The sequence below is a fragment of the Grus americana genome, chromosome 4, assembly GCF_028858705.1.
Source record: "Grus americana isolate bGruAme1 chromosome 4, bGruAme1.mat, whole genome shotgun sequence".
NCBI classification, from domain to species: domain Eukaryota; kingdom Metazoa; phylum Chordata; class Aves; order Gruiformes; family Gruidae; genus Grus; species Grus americana.
In genome coordinates this window covers 40538578-40551339 of record NC_072855.1, presented here as the reverse complement: position 1 = coordinate 40551339, position 12762 = coordinate 40538578, and the positions used below count along the sequence as shown (strand labels likewise).

The following is a 12762-nucleotide window of genomic DNA, read 5'->3' as shown; positions in this document are numbered from 1 at the left end:
CCTTTTACACTTGGATTTGAGACAGATGCTCCACCATGCCTCTCCCATTAAAAAGTTCTGTCATGAAAACTTCCTGAAGCTCCTCTACAAGGTTAAAAAAAAAAAAAAAAAAAAAAAAAAAGACGTTTTCTTTTCCTCAAATCTTCTCTAGGCACTGCTACTATATCTTGAGCATCTATTGTCCCTAGGACAGCTTGGCTGGCCTCCTGGCTCTGATGTGCTTGAAAGTTGTTATTAATCCCTCTGTTTCCTCAAGTTGCTCTGATGCTTTTTCCCTGCCGCAGATTGCTGTGCCTGGCCTGCTGGGGTGCAGGTTTCTTCTGGTTTACTGGTTTAGAAATCGCTTCAACTTTTTAAAGACTGCTTTCCTACATTGGTTTTTCTCTCATACCTGCTCTTTATCCACCTCAGCCTTATTTTTGATGGTCTTTTGGTCTGCTTTACTGGGTGGTACGCCTCTATGCTGGACCGCTAGTGCAATGTGAGCCGTCTCCCTGATGCCTGCAACCGTTTTGGGCATCCCTTTTAGTTTTGATTTGAGACAGACCTGCCAGTTCACCTCCAGTGAAAAGTTTCCAGTGAGTCATTTCATAAGATTGTCCATATTGAACACGGATGTGAAAAACTAATTTAGCTTTTCTTCTATGGCCTTATCTATTCCGAACATTCCCATTAGACTTTGATCACTTACTAGTCTTTCCCAACGCTCGCTCTTTCACTGCTCACAGATGGGCATTATCTGAACCCCTTGACCTAACATACCAGACTTTTTAAAGCTTAATTTGAAAGCAGTAATTTCCACATGCTCTTTTCCATTTGCCTTTAATCTGTATTCAACATCCTTCATATCGAAAGGACAAAATAGTATTTTAAAAAATTACTAATTACCTTTAGTCATGACATCGTTCTCAGTTGATCGACCAGCCCGATGCAGAGCTTTGCTGTGGCTTGCTGCAGCTCATGCTGACACGGTGTGCACACAGAATGATCTGTGTAATGACGTGCGTCAGGCTAGCAGAGCGGTGCGGTAGACTATTTTTTTGCAATAAAGATCTCTCCAGCCGTCAGGATGTATTTGTAACTGAGATCATAAACAAAAGAAGTAACTCACAGGTGGCTTTTCACAGAGCATCGTTAGGATGTGGGACAACAGGGGGGCAGCACTGGGCAGTTCTGCGCCGCTTTGTGCAGAAGTTGTGCTGAAGCTAAATTAGCCAATTAATGCTCAATGAAATGGAACCCGCCAAAGCCATTTTACCTCACTGAGGAAAATATTAGAATAGCTCTTTTATTCTGAATTACCTCAAGATATGGTCTGATTCTGACGCAATATTTAAAATTCTGTAACCCATGCAACTTTCTAGGACACCTGAAGGTTCAATTTCATTTCAATTTAAAAGCACTTGAGCAGAAGTAAAAAAAACATTTCAAGTAATCAAACCAGTCAATTTACTCTGATGCTACTGCTCCACTGCAAAAGATTATTTAAATCTAATCAGAAAGACTTCTTGAAACATCACTGTTCTGTTCAGGGAGTCTGAGAAGCTAGGGGAGGTGATGGTGTGTTTCTGCAGGGGAATCTGAACAAACTACGCTGAAAATGAGCGCGACCAGAAGAGTCTCGGCTACACGCTACGGCAGGGAATTGCCTCTAGCTGGAAGATTTTCTGAGTTAAGGATAAAAGTGCTCTAGGATTGCAAACACTCTACAGGAGAAGATGTTCCCAAGCACTGGATGCTCTGCGCACACAACCACCTCTTCCCAAAACCATGAGCTTGCAGAACGGAGCCATCAATCGCTCTGCGCCGAGTCTCTGGCAGGTCCAATGTGAAACAGCCGCTGATCCTTCTGATATTACTTTAAGTATCTCAGGGGCAGGGTGGGGAGGAAGAAAACAGCTCCAGGTTTCTAAGGCCTTCAAAGATTAGTACCTACTTTAGTACAGAAATGCTTGCATTGCCTTTACAGTTACCTTATTTCCACACTTTCAGGAATACATGAAGTGTTTTTGTCAAGACTCTTGTTTCAGAAAGCGCTATATTATCATTAACCTATCACAGTGACGTTTACTATGGTTATAGCGCTGAAATCACTTTTTATCTTATACGTGCACAATGACTGTACGCAAACTTATTTCAGAAGTTGATGGACAAGAAGGAGACAGTTTAAAAACAAAGTTGGAAGACTGTCCTTTATAGTAGTAATTCAGACCGTGTTTTTTCAGTTCTTGGCTTTCAAAGGCTTGTAAAAGCTATTTGCCTACAATTTCTCTCAGCAAATTAAACTTAAGCTATTAGTTTAGCTGTGGGATCTCCAACTTCCCACTCACAAATATTAAGGTATTTAGATTTAGACTCTTAAAGTAAAAAAACCCTGGAAACTAAGTAGTAGTGTAACTGGCAATACCGTTAGCACCACAAACAGGAACGTATCAGGAGCACATGTTCTTTATAAATGCCTCTTCTCTCTCCTGCAGGAATCTACTGGCATGCGCGGAGATAACATTCCAACATTTTTCATGCTGTTCTGCAAGCTGTGTATTTTACAAGAAGCCACTAATACTGGGGCCGGAGGAGAGGGAAGGAGCAGGGAATATCTGGGAAGACATACCTCTACCCACATCTGTCTTATAGCCAACGTTCCTGTCCTGGTACGGACAGCAGAAAAGGCCAGTGACCCTGAGCTCTGGGAGAGAAAATTCCTAAGATTCACTCATTATCAGCTAATACACCAAGACAAAACTCGGAGACCTCTGCTTCAGTAGTTTGGGGGGTGGGGGGGAATCCAAGAATATCAGCAACTTTGACACTTAAACTTTTTTCACTCAGAGTGATATAAGGAAATTCTTGGAAAGGAAAAGCATCAATTACCACTAAGGGTAGTGTATGTGGGAAAGATAATTATGGTTAGAGAAGGAAAAAAAAAGTTTCAAATCCAGTATAAACTCCAGGACTCGCCAATTTTGCGACAACAGCAATAGCCCAAGAACGATGCAAAGCCTTATCCTGCACAGGGCTTCAGTGTGCTAGGAGTCCCCAGCTGCTCAGAAACACCAAGAATGCAACAATGATCATGTACAACATTTTATTACAAAAATTGTTAAAAAAGTAATACAATGCAATATACTACAAAATATAAGATCAGCTATTAAGCTACCTCCTTTGTTTTACTTAGCTATAAAGAAACACCTGGCTATCAAGTCACTGAATTTCACCAAAACCATTAAATATGCAGAAACATTCCACAACTTTTTTTTTTTTTTTTTTAACCGAACCGTAGCAGCCCTCGGCTACTACTTACATTAAAAATAGAGGTCTCCCTACAAAGGACCACATTACCTATACACAAGTCTGTACAGATTTTTATACTGAAGCTAACAATGAGCTGCACTTGAGTTCACATTCTTAGCAAAATATTGGATTTTGAGCATAAATCTTTACAGCAGGACATTCATTTATTCCTCATCCTCATCTTCTTCCTCCTCTTCCTCATCATCATCTTCCTCCTCCTCCTCTTCTGGTTCCGCCTTCTTCTTGGATCCTGCAGGCCTACCTGGGCCCTTTTTTCCTGTGTCACTCTTGCTCTTGGCACGATATGCTGCAATATCCTGCAAGAAAAATCCTCTTTAGTTGCTAGCAATGTAACTCTGAAGACAAATTTGTACCACTTCAATCATTTAATACTACTGCGCTGTGCAGATCAAATACAGCGTGTGCAGAAAAGCAAGGTTTCAACTTTGGGACTTTCGTGCTCACACCTTTTGGCAAGAGAACACACGATCCAGACAGTTTTAAAAATTTTTATGACCGCAGTGCTTTGGAGTATGACTGTGTATTTTACTAAGCAGGTGACCTGGTTTCTGGAAGTAAAGCACCTTACTGGTAGAGTCTCTAGACATGTAAAAACCACATCCAGGTTCACTGTAAGGGTTCCAGATACCTCCCACGCCACACCTTTCCATGCGTTCTGAAGCCTGACAAAGGTTGACATTAACATTTAGAATTATGAGCCATATATGGTTTAGGTGCAAAACAAATGCCACAGGTTTAGAGTAACTTCTACAACTTTAACCGCTATTTTATCACTTTCACTGTACCTTTTCGTATTTCTCCTTTAGTTTTGCAGCCTTCTGTTCATATGGCTGTTTATCTTTGGCCGACTGTTCAGACCACATTTCACCTAATTTCTTTGCTGTATCTCCAATAGACAAGCCGGGATGATCATTTTTTATTTTTGGACGGTGTTCAGAGCAGAAAAGGAAGAACGCAGATCTAAAATGAGAGACAGTGATTAAAAAGTGTCAGACTATTAGAACTAGTACTTTATTTTTCTTTTTTGGTCACGCAAACACTCACGGTGGTCTTTTAGGAGCATTGGGGTCCTTTTTCTTTCCCTTCTTCTCGCCTTTGGGAGGAACATAGTTTTTCATCTCCCTGTCATAACGAGCTTTGTCTCCCTTAGCCATTTCTTCAAACTTTCCTTTTTCCTTGCTAGACATTGTCTGCGGACACACAGAGGGGAAAGGAGAAGAGTCTGGATCAGATAAAGCGCCCGCTGACCCACTAACGTCTAAGCAGCAGCTGCTACCAGGGATCTTTTCCCGGCAGCCCACCGCAGGGGCGGAGGCCGGCCCGGCAGGGCTCAGCACGGCTCGGCCCGGTCCTGCTCACCTTCCACCGCTCCGAGCACTTCCGCGAGAACTCGGCGAAGTTGACGGACGAGTCCGGGTGCTTCTTCTTGTGCTCCTCGCGGCAGGTCTGCACGAAGTAGGCGTACGAGGACATCTTGCCCCGCGGCTTGTTGGGGTCGCCTTTGCCCATGGCGAGGTCGGAGGCGGGTCCCTGCGGAGGGGCGTGAGGGGAGAGGCGGCGTGAGGGCGGGGCCGCGCCGCCAGGCAGAGCCACCGCCGGGCGGGGCCGCGCCTCGGGCCGCTCCCGCCTCTCGCCCGCCGGCGCCTTCCCGCCCGGGCACGCCCCCCGCGGCCGCCGGCCCCTCTCCCGCCGCAGCCCCTCGCCCTCCCGCCCGCCCGCCGCTGCCAGGCGCCTCCACCCGCCCCCCGCGGCGGCGGGCCCGCTCCGCTCCGCCGCCCGCGCCCCAGCCCTCCCTGCCGGGGTCGCCCGCCGCCCTCCCCGCGCGAGGCCGGCCCCACCCGCCCGGCGGGAATTCCCCCCTCAGCCCCGGGCGCGCCGCCCGCCCGCCCGCCCGCACTCCCTCCGCGCCCGGCAGCGGCGGGGGCGTCCCCGCCGCCCCGCTCTCCCTCCCCCTCGGCGCCTTCCCACTGCCCTGCGGCCTCCGCCGGCGGGGGGTGCGCGGGGCCTTGCCTGGCTGGGTGGGGCGGGCGGCGGCGGCGCGGGGCTCTGCTCCCTCCGCTGCTGCTGCTAAATGGTTTCCCGGCGGCGCACTTACAGCCTCTTGTTTTCCACAGCCCTACCCGCCACAGCAACTTGACCCGCGGCGCCCGGAGGCCCGCCCCCCGCCGCAGCGGATTGGCTGCCGCGACGGTTCAAACTGCCTGCGGCCCCGCCTCCTAGGGCCGGAGCCACTGGGGATTCGCTCGCTGCCGTTCCGACGTCAGTAGCCGAGCAGCTCCTCGGCTAGGTGGAGCGCGAGGGGGTCGTTAGCGCTCATACTCGTTGGAACCGGTTGGGGTGAGGATAGTGGAGGGGGCGGAACTAAAAGCGCTGGGTGGCGATTGGGGGAGAGGGACGGTTTAAAAAACCGCGGGGACCCCCGCCATTGGCCGCTGGGGACTGTGCGCGCTTTGATTGGGCGGAGCGGGATGCTGTAGCGTGGTTTAAAAATACAAAGGGAGCGAGGAGGGCGGCGGGGCAGGCAAAGCAAGAGCAGCCGCGGAAGGGGCGGGCGGAGCTCGGGACAAGCCTCTGCCGGTGGGGCGGCTGCCCCGGTAGCGGCCTGGCCGCTGGCGGGTGTGGGGCCTCCTCGCGCGGCGTCCTCGGTGCTCCCTTCCTGCAGCCCGGGGTGGGGGGCAGCCAGGGGCGGGCCGCGGCGGCGAACGCGGCCGTTCCTCCTTCCTTCCTTCTCGGGCGGGGGCGGCGGGCCCGCGGCTCCCCGAGCCTGGCGGGCAGCAGCCACCAGCTGTAAAACGGGGTTTTAACTTGGGTTGCGCCGCCCGAGCGAGACCCGCTCCCGGCGCAGCGGTCCTACCCTCGCCCCGATCCGCGGCGGGGCCTGGGCTGCGCGGGGTTCCACCGCGGGAGGAGGCCTCGGGGTGCTGGGCCCGGCCTGCAGCGGCCCTGGGGCAGAGAGAGGCCTTGCGCGGGGGGGAGCGTCTGCTTCATCCTCAGGCCGGCGGGGTTTAAAAGAAGAGGCCGCGGCTGGTTGCGAGGGCTGGGCTTTCCCTCCCTGCACCGCACTAAAAGCACGGATGCTGGGAAGGGAAAGTGTCGCTTCTTTTCGTGTTTTGTTGTCCCTGTAAAGTGAAAGGCGCAGCAGTGGAAAGCCTGGGAGCAGAGCTCGGTCGAAGATGTAATGCCTATGGTTTGCATTAATGCTTTCAAGTGAACCGCCAGCGGTGAATCTGGCCCTTTCAGTTTGGCGATAAAACTGAAATTTCCATACAATCATTTAGTCTGCCTTATTGTGATTTGACCCTAGTCTATGCGATATGGGGTTTGCTGATTTTGGTTTTCTTCCATCTGGTTATTTTCATCCAATTCTGTAGTTAGGGTCAGTTTAGGTAAATATTGTTAGGCATCTGAGCGGTTTCTAACACTCTCGGGTGTAGTTTATAGCACTGGTGGAAAGCAGGTTATAACTGTGCTTACTGAAGGTGCCATGCTTTCAGTAGAGTTTTAATCATGTTAACCTAGCTCAATGGTAAAAAAAAAAAAAGAAAGTAACTTTTGAAAGACAGCAGCAAGAATCCCTAAGCTATCTGAGGGTGTTGACTAGTCGCAGGTGTGAGAACAGTCAATGTCTTGATCTCCAGAGCCTCCTCTGTTCCCGAGTTGCTCAGTGGAAGTGTTGAATAAGCACTTACAAGGTCCAGTCCTTCAAGCTCTTCCCCCCCCGCCACAAGTACGTGTTCACACAGAACAGTTCATTAATATGGTAGTAAATGCCTCCTTGATCCCTGATTCATTTTAAGCTTTATGTGTTTGCCCAAACGGCAGCCCTAAAAGACATGATGTAAACTGGAAAAAGTTAGTCAAAACCTTTGATGAAGAGAGGGTAACTGGGAGGTAAATCGACAGAGCAAAGCAGAGATATGTGTTTCCTTTGCAGATGTCAAAGCCTGTCAGAAGCCAGTTACCGGAATTGTTATATCAGCTAACTTAGGTGGCTATTCCTTTTGATAGTGTTTAACCTATAAACAAAGCTTACACCTGTCTTCTAAAATAAACATTTACCCAGGGGATATGCCATGTTCAGTTTTGGCTCTTTGCTACTGTCAGCCATTCTACTTAAGTACCAAATTCATGTTCCCAGTTCTGTGGTACTGAATTCTGTGAAGGCCTAGCCACTTTGTAAGGAGTAGTTTTAATTTGTTACGTAGCTTTAGAAATGCCTTTGCTTCATATGTTACTTGGAAAGCCCTATTTTGTTTGGTGAATTAAGCTGCTAGAGGGGTTACTTATTCACTTTGTGGTAAACCACCTGTATATGACAGTTTCTTGCGGAGTGTTCTCTAGTTAATAAAGTAGTTTTGTAACAGATGGCAGAATCTTACAATACTGGTGTGTACTGAATGAATCCTAGCATAGCCATCAGTATCTCTGGTGTAAAACCATTCTTTGTTCACCAGACTTACCTAGAGCTCTCCATATCACACCATTCAGACAAATTCAGAGGTACCTTCTGCATCATTTACGGCCATATAAAAATGTAGGTTAACTCCATCAAAATCAGTGTTACTTCTGGATCCTTGCCGATGCAGTTGAAAGAAGAATGAAGTGGTCCACTAGTTTTCAGGAAACTGTTTTCTCAATGTCAGTGCTTCTAAAACAGCAAGTCATAACTTCTGGGAGTTTGTCACTGAAAAGTTATCAGGATGGCTACAGGCACCAGAAATTATTTTTAATGGTTGAAAGGAGAGAAGAATTTTTCTCATTTTACCCTTCCAAATCCATTCTCTGTCAGGTCTTGAACAACAAGAAGAAAAAAGCTTTACATAATTTTATTATTAACATATTTCTTACTCTTCCTTTTCACATTAATATAGCAAGTTCATGAGAAAAATTACTTTGGAACAGTCTTTGGAAATTACAGGATATAATTGCAGTGAGGCTTCCTCTGTTGCATCTGTTTTCATATCTGCTCTAAGAATGAAGAAAATGATTGTGGAAAAGCAGGTAGAGTGAGAAAGTGTAATTACTGCTATGGGAAAAAATGAGACCTGCCTTTCAAATTATTTAATCAAATGTTTTAAGAAAGAAATTAGGTTCTTTGTTCTTTTAAAGGTATTCTTTTTCTAGATTCTCTTCTCTGAAAAAGAAAGCTTTTGTACAATCAAATATATACATAGAGGCTAATGTCACGCAATGTCATGCAACATAGGGCAGCATAAGAAACCAAACAGTTGTACTCTTTAACATCTGTCTGTCCTCCAACAAGGAAGGCAGTATTGAAAATTTTCCACGCTTGAACATGATACTGGAAGCTTTCCACAGCAGCGCCGACGCTGAAAGCTCCACGCAAGAATGCTGACGTTAGAAACTTGTCAGTCCCAAAGCCGTGCCTGGAAAAGTGCTTCTCTGTGCGCCTGGTTCCACGCTAAGCTGTCACCGTTTTTTCATCACACCGTACTCTTCCTTTTCAGACAAAACCACAACTTCTGTCTCGAGAGATTTAGTCACTGTTACCCTTCTAAAGCAGCGATCCATGCTGTACTGACTTCGGTCAGTCCGCATAGTTAATTTATTAACCACATGTGGATGACAGTTGTGGGGAAGAAGCATAAACTCCAGGACTTGAAGCTTACTTCTGCTTGAATAATTCAGCTCATGAAATGACTGTTAAGTTTTATAGCTCCCTGGCTTTGAGCCCTTTTGAGTTTCTCATCTGCCCCACAATTACAATTTTGGGCACTATTGTTAAATTCACTTAATCTTCAGGAAACTGCACGTGAGGAGAGATAAACAATATTGTGACTAGAAAATGCTGGCTAGAAGGAAGAGAAAAGACCAGGCGGGTGAGACCAGGTTACAGAGCTGAGAAATGGCTTTAAGGAAAAGTATGTCATGGACAACAAAAATGTGTGATTGGAGTGATAATACTTTACATCATACTGTATCTCTTGGCTTCTGTGGGCAGCTTCTACAGCCTTCTGGATACTGGTGTCAGTGTGGACAAAGCAAGGGAAGAAAGTAACAAAGACCTTTTATCTGAATTAACGTTTCCATCAGCGGATCCATTGCAACAGATGCCATTCAGCTGAGGAAATCGCAAACTACAGTTGCGTGACCTTAACTCTGACCAAACTTTCATTCTGGTGTAAGTGTGTTCTGTGGTGACACTGTCAGTTTTAATTCAGTCAGTTAGATGGAGAAGCTCTACTGTCTCTCCCCACAGACTCTGCTATTACCCAAATTCCTGTATGGAATATGCCTTAGTGGCAAGAAAATTCTGCTTTGGAAAGTGATTGTTCTTGATTGATTACTGCTGAAAGGGTCTCTCTTACGGACCTGAGAAGTCAGGCTCTACTGGATGAATAATGAAAGCAAGTTACAGCTGCTCTCGATTTTAATGTCACCTAACTTCACTAATAGTAATGCAAGATTTTGAAAGAAAAAGCAATTTAGCTTTAATCAGCCATTTTTTGTTACAGAAAAAGATTAAAAACCAAGACTCAAAAGGCATTTAAATAGGTCACTGCTTTAAAAACTCCCTTTTAATGTGAGTTACAAAGTCTACAGGCAGCAACTATGGTTTTTGGCCTGTCTCACGTGAGTGTCTCATACTAGATGTACGGTAGGAGCTTTAGGATGAAAAGCAAAAACTAGAACTACCTAGGCTACTGCTTACCTAAATTCAAAACAAAACTTATTTTCCTGTAGTGTTCCAGTTATAAGCAGTTACTTTCCTTGTACTTTGATAAAAAACATATATAACTGCAGCTGCCCAAAAGTTCGCAAAACTAGTATTTCTGTCAATATCTTGAAGAATTGCATTTAAGATATTAGAACTTTTCCCATTTTTTTCTGTTGTATAACATGCTAATAATAAGTATTTTATAAAAATGAATATATTTACCCTTTAAACATTATGGTTTTATTATATGTGCTATTGTAAAGCCTGCACAACCAGTTAAGCAGCTCGTAGGCAAACAGCGGCCGTGTTACACCAGGCTGGTTTAGTCTCAAAGCTCAGGAACTTGTTTTGACTTTGTGCTGTGTACCACATACCTAAAACAAAGGCAGCCTACATTAGACGTTACCCGGACAGCTGCGGAGCAGAGACTGAACTGCAGTGGTCATATGATAGGAAATAAATACAACAAATCTCTCGTGGTACTAGTGCAGATAATATTAGGAACACCAGCTGTTCCTGGTCACAATAATTAGTAACTGTACTTTTTCAGTCTTAATTTGACAAGAACTTTTTTCCACTTGCATTGGGTTAACATGCTTTCTTTAATTATTATTTTTTCTGTTTCTAGACCTCACTTTCATTTACTTTCTTATTCACATTCAAAGCGATACTCACGTAACACTTTTTCCCTGGAGATCTTAATAGACCTCCTTTATATTTTGCCATATTGTTAATGCCTTTCTTACAGGTATGAGAAGAAAGCAGCACTTTGCCTTTGTTCATCCATTAGATGGTTTCATAGGCAGTTTAGAGGGGCTTTAAAATGTGGGTAGCTGTAATTTAGACTATGAAATTGGTTTAAATGGGTAAAAAAAAAATGTTTCTATCTTTCTGTCCACACCCCCCAAACTCTTCCAGCCTTGGTAAACATTGGTGCTTTACCTGAAAGGTATACAGGACTTAAGAAATAAAATGTAATTACTAATAAAAATGTTGGGTTGTTTGGGAATTGCAGAACATAGTTCCAGGATTTATTTTTTTTCTCCTTCTAAGCAGTAAGACAAAGGGTTGGACTGTGTCTGGCCCTGGAGGCGAGCAGATCCAATGGGGCTGTGATCGCTGTCCGTCTCCCGAATAGTCCGAGCACTCGTGTGGGGCCAGCCACTGGCACTCACTGCTGCCGCAGTGAAGTACGTTGACAACCTATGGGGACATGCAAGTGTTGAAACTTCCCCAGAACAAACCAGAACGTTCTGTTTGTACCTTGTTCGTTCTGAGGGACTGTTTTCTTCTGCAATTTTGAAGGCTAGAAATATAATAACAAGCTGGACCTGGCAGTAGAAGCTGCTTCCTATGTAATTGCAGCTCTAAAATCTTTTAGGAAAGAGAAAGAATAGGGTGAGTTGACAAGGCTGCCTGCCACCGGCCACAAGAGGACGGAGGAATCGTACCCTCCTGTCTGCCACAGCCAGAAGAGAGAAGCAGGTTTGGCTGATAACAGCCTGGTTCCCTGTAAGCACTGTGGTCAACACGCTGGCCTTGGGTCCACGTAGGGGAAACAAATGAATTTCAGTGGGTCTCATTAAACTTAAATGGGTCTAAAGTTTTGGTCACATGGTGTACATCCTGTGCTGTTGGTAATGTAGATGTTGTCATGGTAGAATAATGAATTTCTCCTCTTATTTCTGGCGAATAGTGCTGTCACGTGTCATAGAAATGATCATAGGATACACAGGTAATCTGAGACTAGAAAGAAAATGCTTAGGAAATTTTGAAATTGTTGATTCATCAGTCTCATTTTTAGTCATGGGTGCTGTGGGATTTTTCCAGCAGCTGATGATATAAAAGTATAGTTTCTCCAGAGGATCCCGTTGTAAACCCTACTCTGTACTGTCAAGTGTTTTACAGGAACAAGGAAGGTTGTTTCAGAGATCTTATGCTACTAGAAAATGTGCCTGTCTATAATACCAATCAAAAGCTAATGCTTTTACTCCACAGCCCCACCTCTTGTGGAAAATAAAAAAAAAAAGTCTTAAAGACGTTCAATAATAACCCCTTGGGCCTGTGATTAATCCTCATCATTTAGTGTGACCACGTGTGAAGCGAAGTAGAAGCTCTCCCTAAGCACTGGCAGGGATAAACACCTACTGCAAATGAAAAAGAAATAGTGAGGAGCACAGTCGTGCATTTGAAGAAATAAACAGGGAAATATCAAGTGAAGTTGTTCTGTGTCAAAGAAAGGCTGGCTTATTCAAAGTTAAGGAGAAATTATTGTAGTATGTACAAATATTAAAAGCATAAAACTCCCATTCTCCTTTTCCAGTAGTTAAAAATTTACTTTGTAAAGATGTAATTCATTTTGGAACAGACTTTCATGATATAAGTAGAAACACAGATCATCAAAGTCGTGGTTTAAGAGGTAAAGGATCTGTATTGTTATTTTCCTGATTCTGAAATAATCTAAAAGATCATGTAAAATCATGTAAAATCCTGCTCCGCAGTCACTTCTGGAGAGGGGTAAGGATCTTTCAGTGCCTGTGGATAGCTGTAATAGCAGAATCAGGTCTCATCTGTGGTGTTTATAATACTAAGAAATACTAACGACCAAACACTTAGATAAAGAAAAACCAACTTCTAAACCCATATCTGTTTAAAAACCATAATGTCGAAACTGGAGGGCAGGGGTCTCTTTTTGTGTTCTATGTTTTAGGATATGTCCTTGACCGGATCTCAAACTTACCTTCACGACTAAAGGCTAGAAGCTTTATCAG

General features: G+C 45.0%; 1 protein-coding gene across 2 annotated transcripts; it reads right to left on the bottom strand.

The window, feature by feature from the left end:
* Positions 1–3071: 3071 nt before the first annotated feature.
* Positions 3072–5466, bottom strand: HMGB2 (high mobility group box 2). 2 transcript variants are annotated; one of them, XM_054823932.1, is made up of 5 exons: positions 5323–5466; positions 4672–4842; positions 4357–4502; positions 4098–4272; positions 3072–3608 (listed from the first exon to the last, which is right to left on the bottom strand). In XM_054823932.1, exons 2-5 carry the CDS (start codon positions 4819–4821, stop codon positions 3456–3458), a joined length of 624 nt encoding a protein of 207 aa, XP_054679907.1. In that variant the 5' UTR covers positions 4822–4842; positions 5323–5466; the 3' UTR covers positions 3072–3455. The 2 variants fall into 2 exon arrangements, with proteins under 2 accessions (XP_054679907.1, XP_054679908.1); XM_054823933.1 differs by having other exon boundaries at positions 5408–5464.
* Between the last annotated feature and the right edge of the window lie 7296 nt (positions 5467–12762).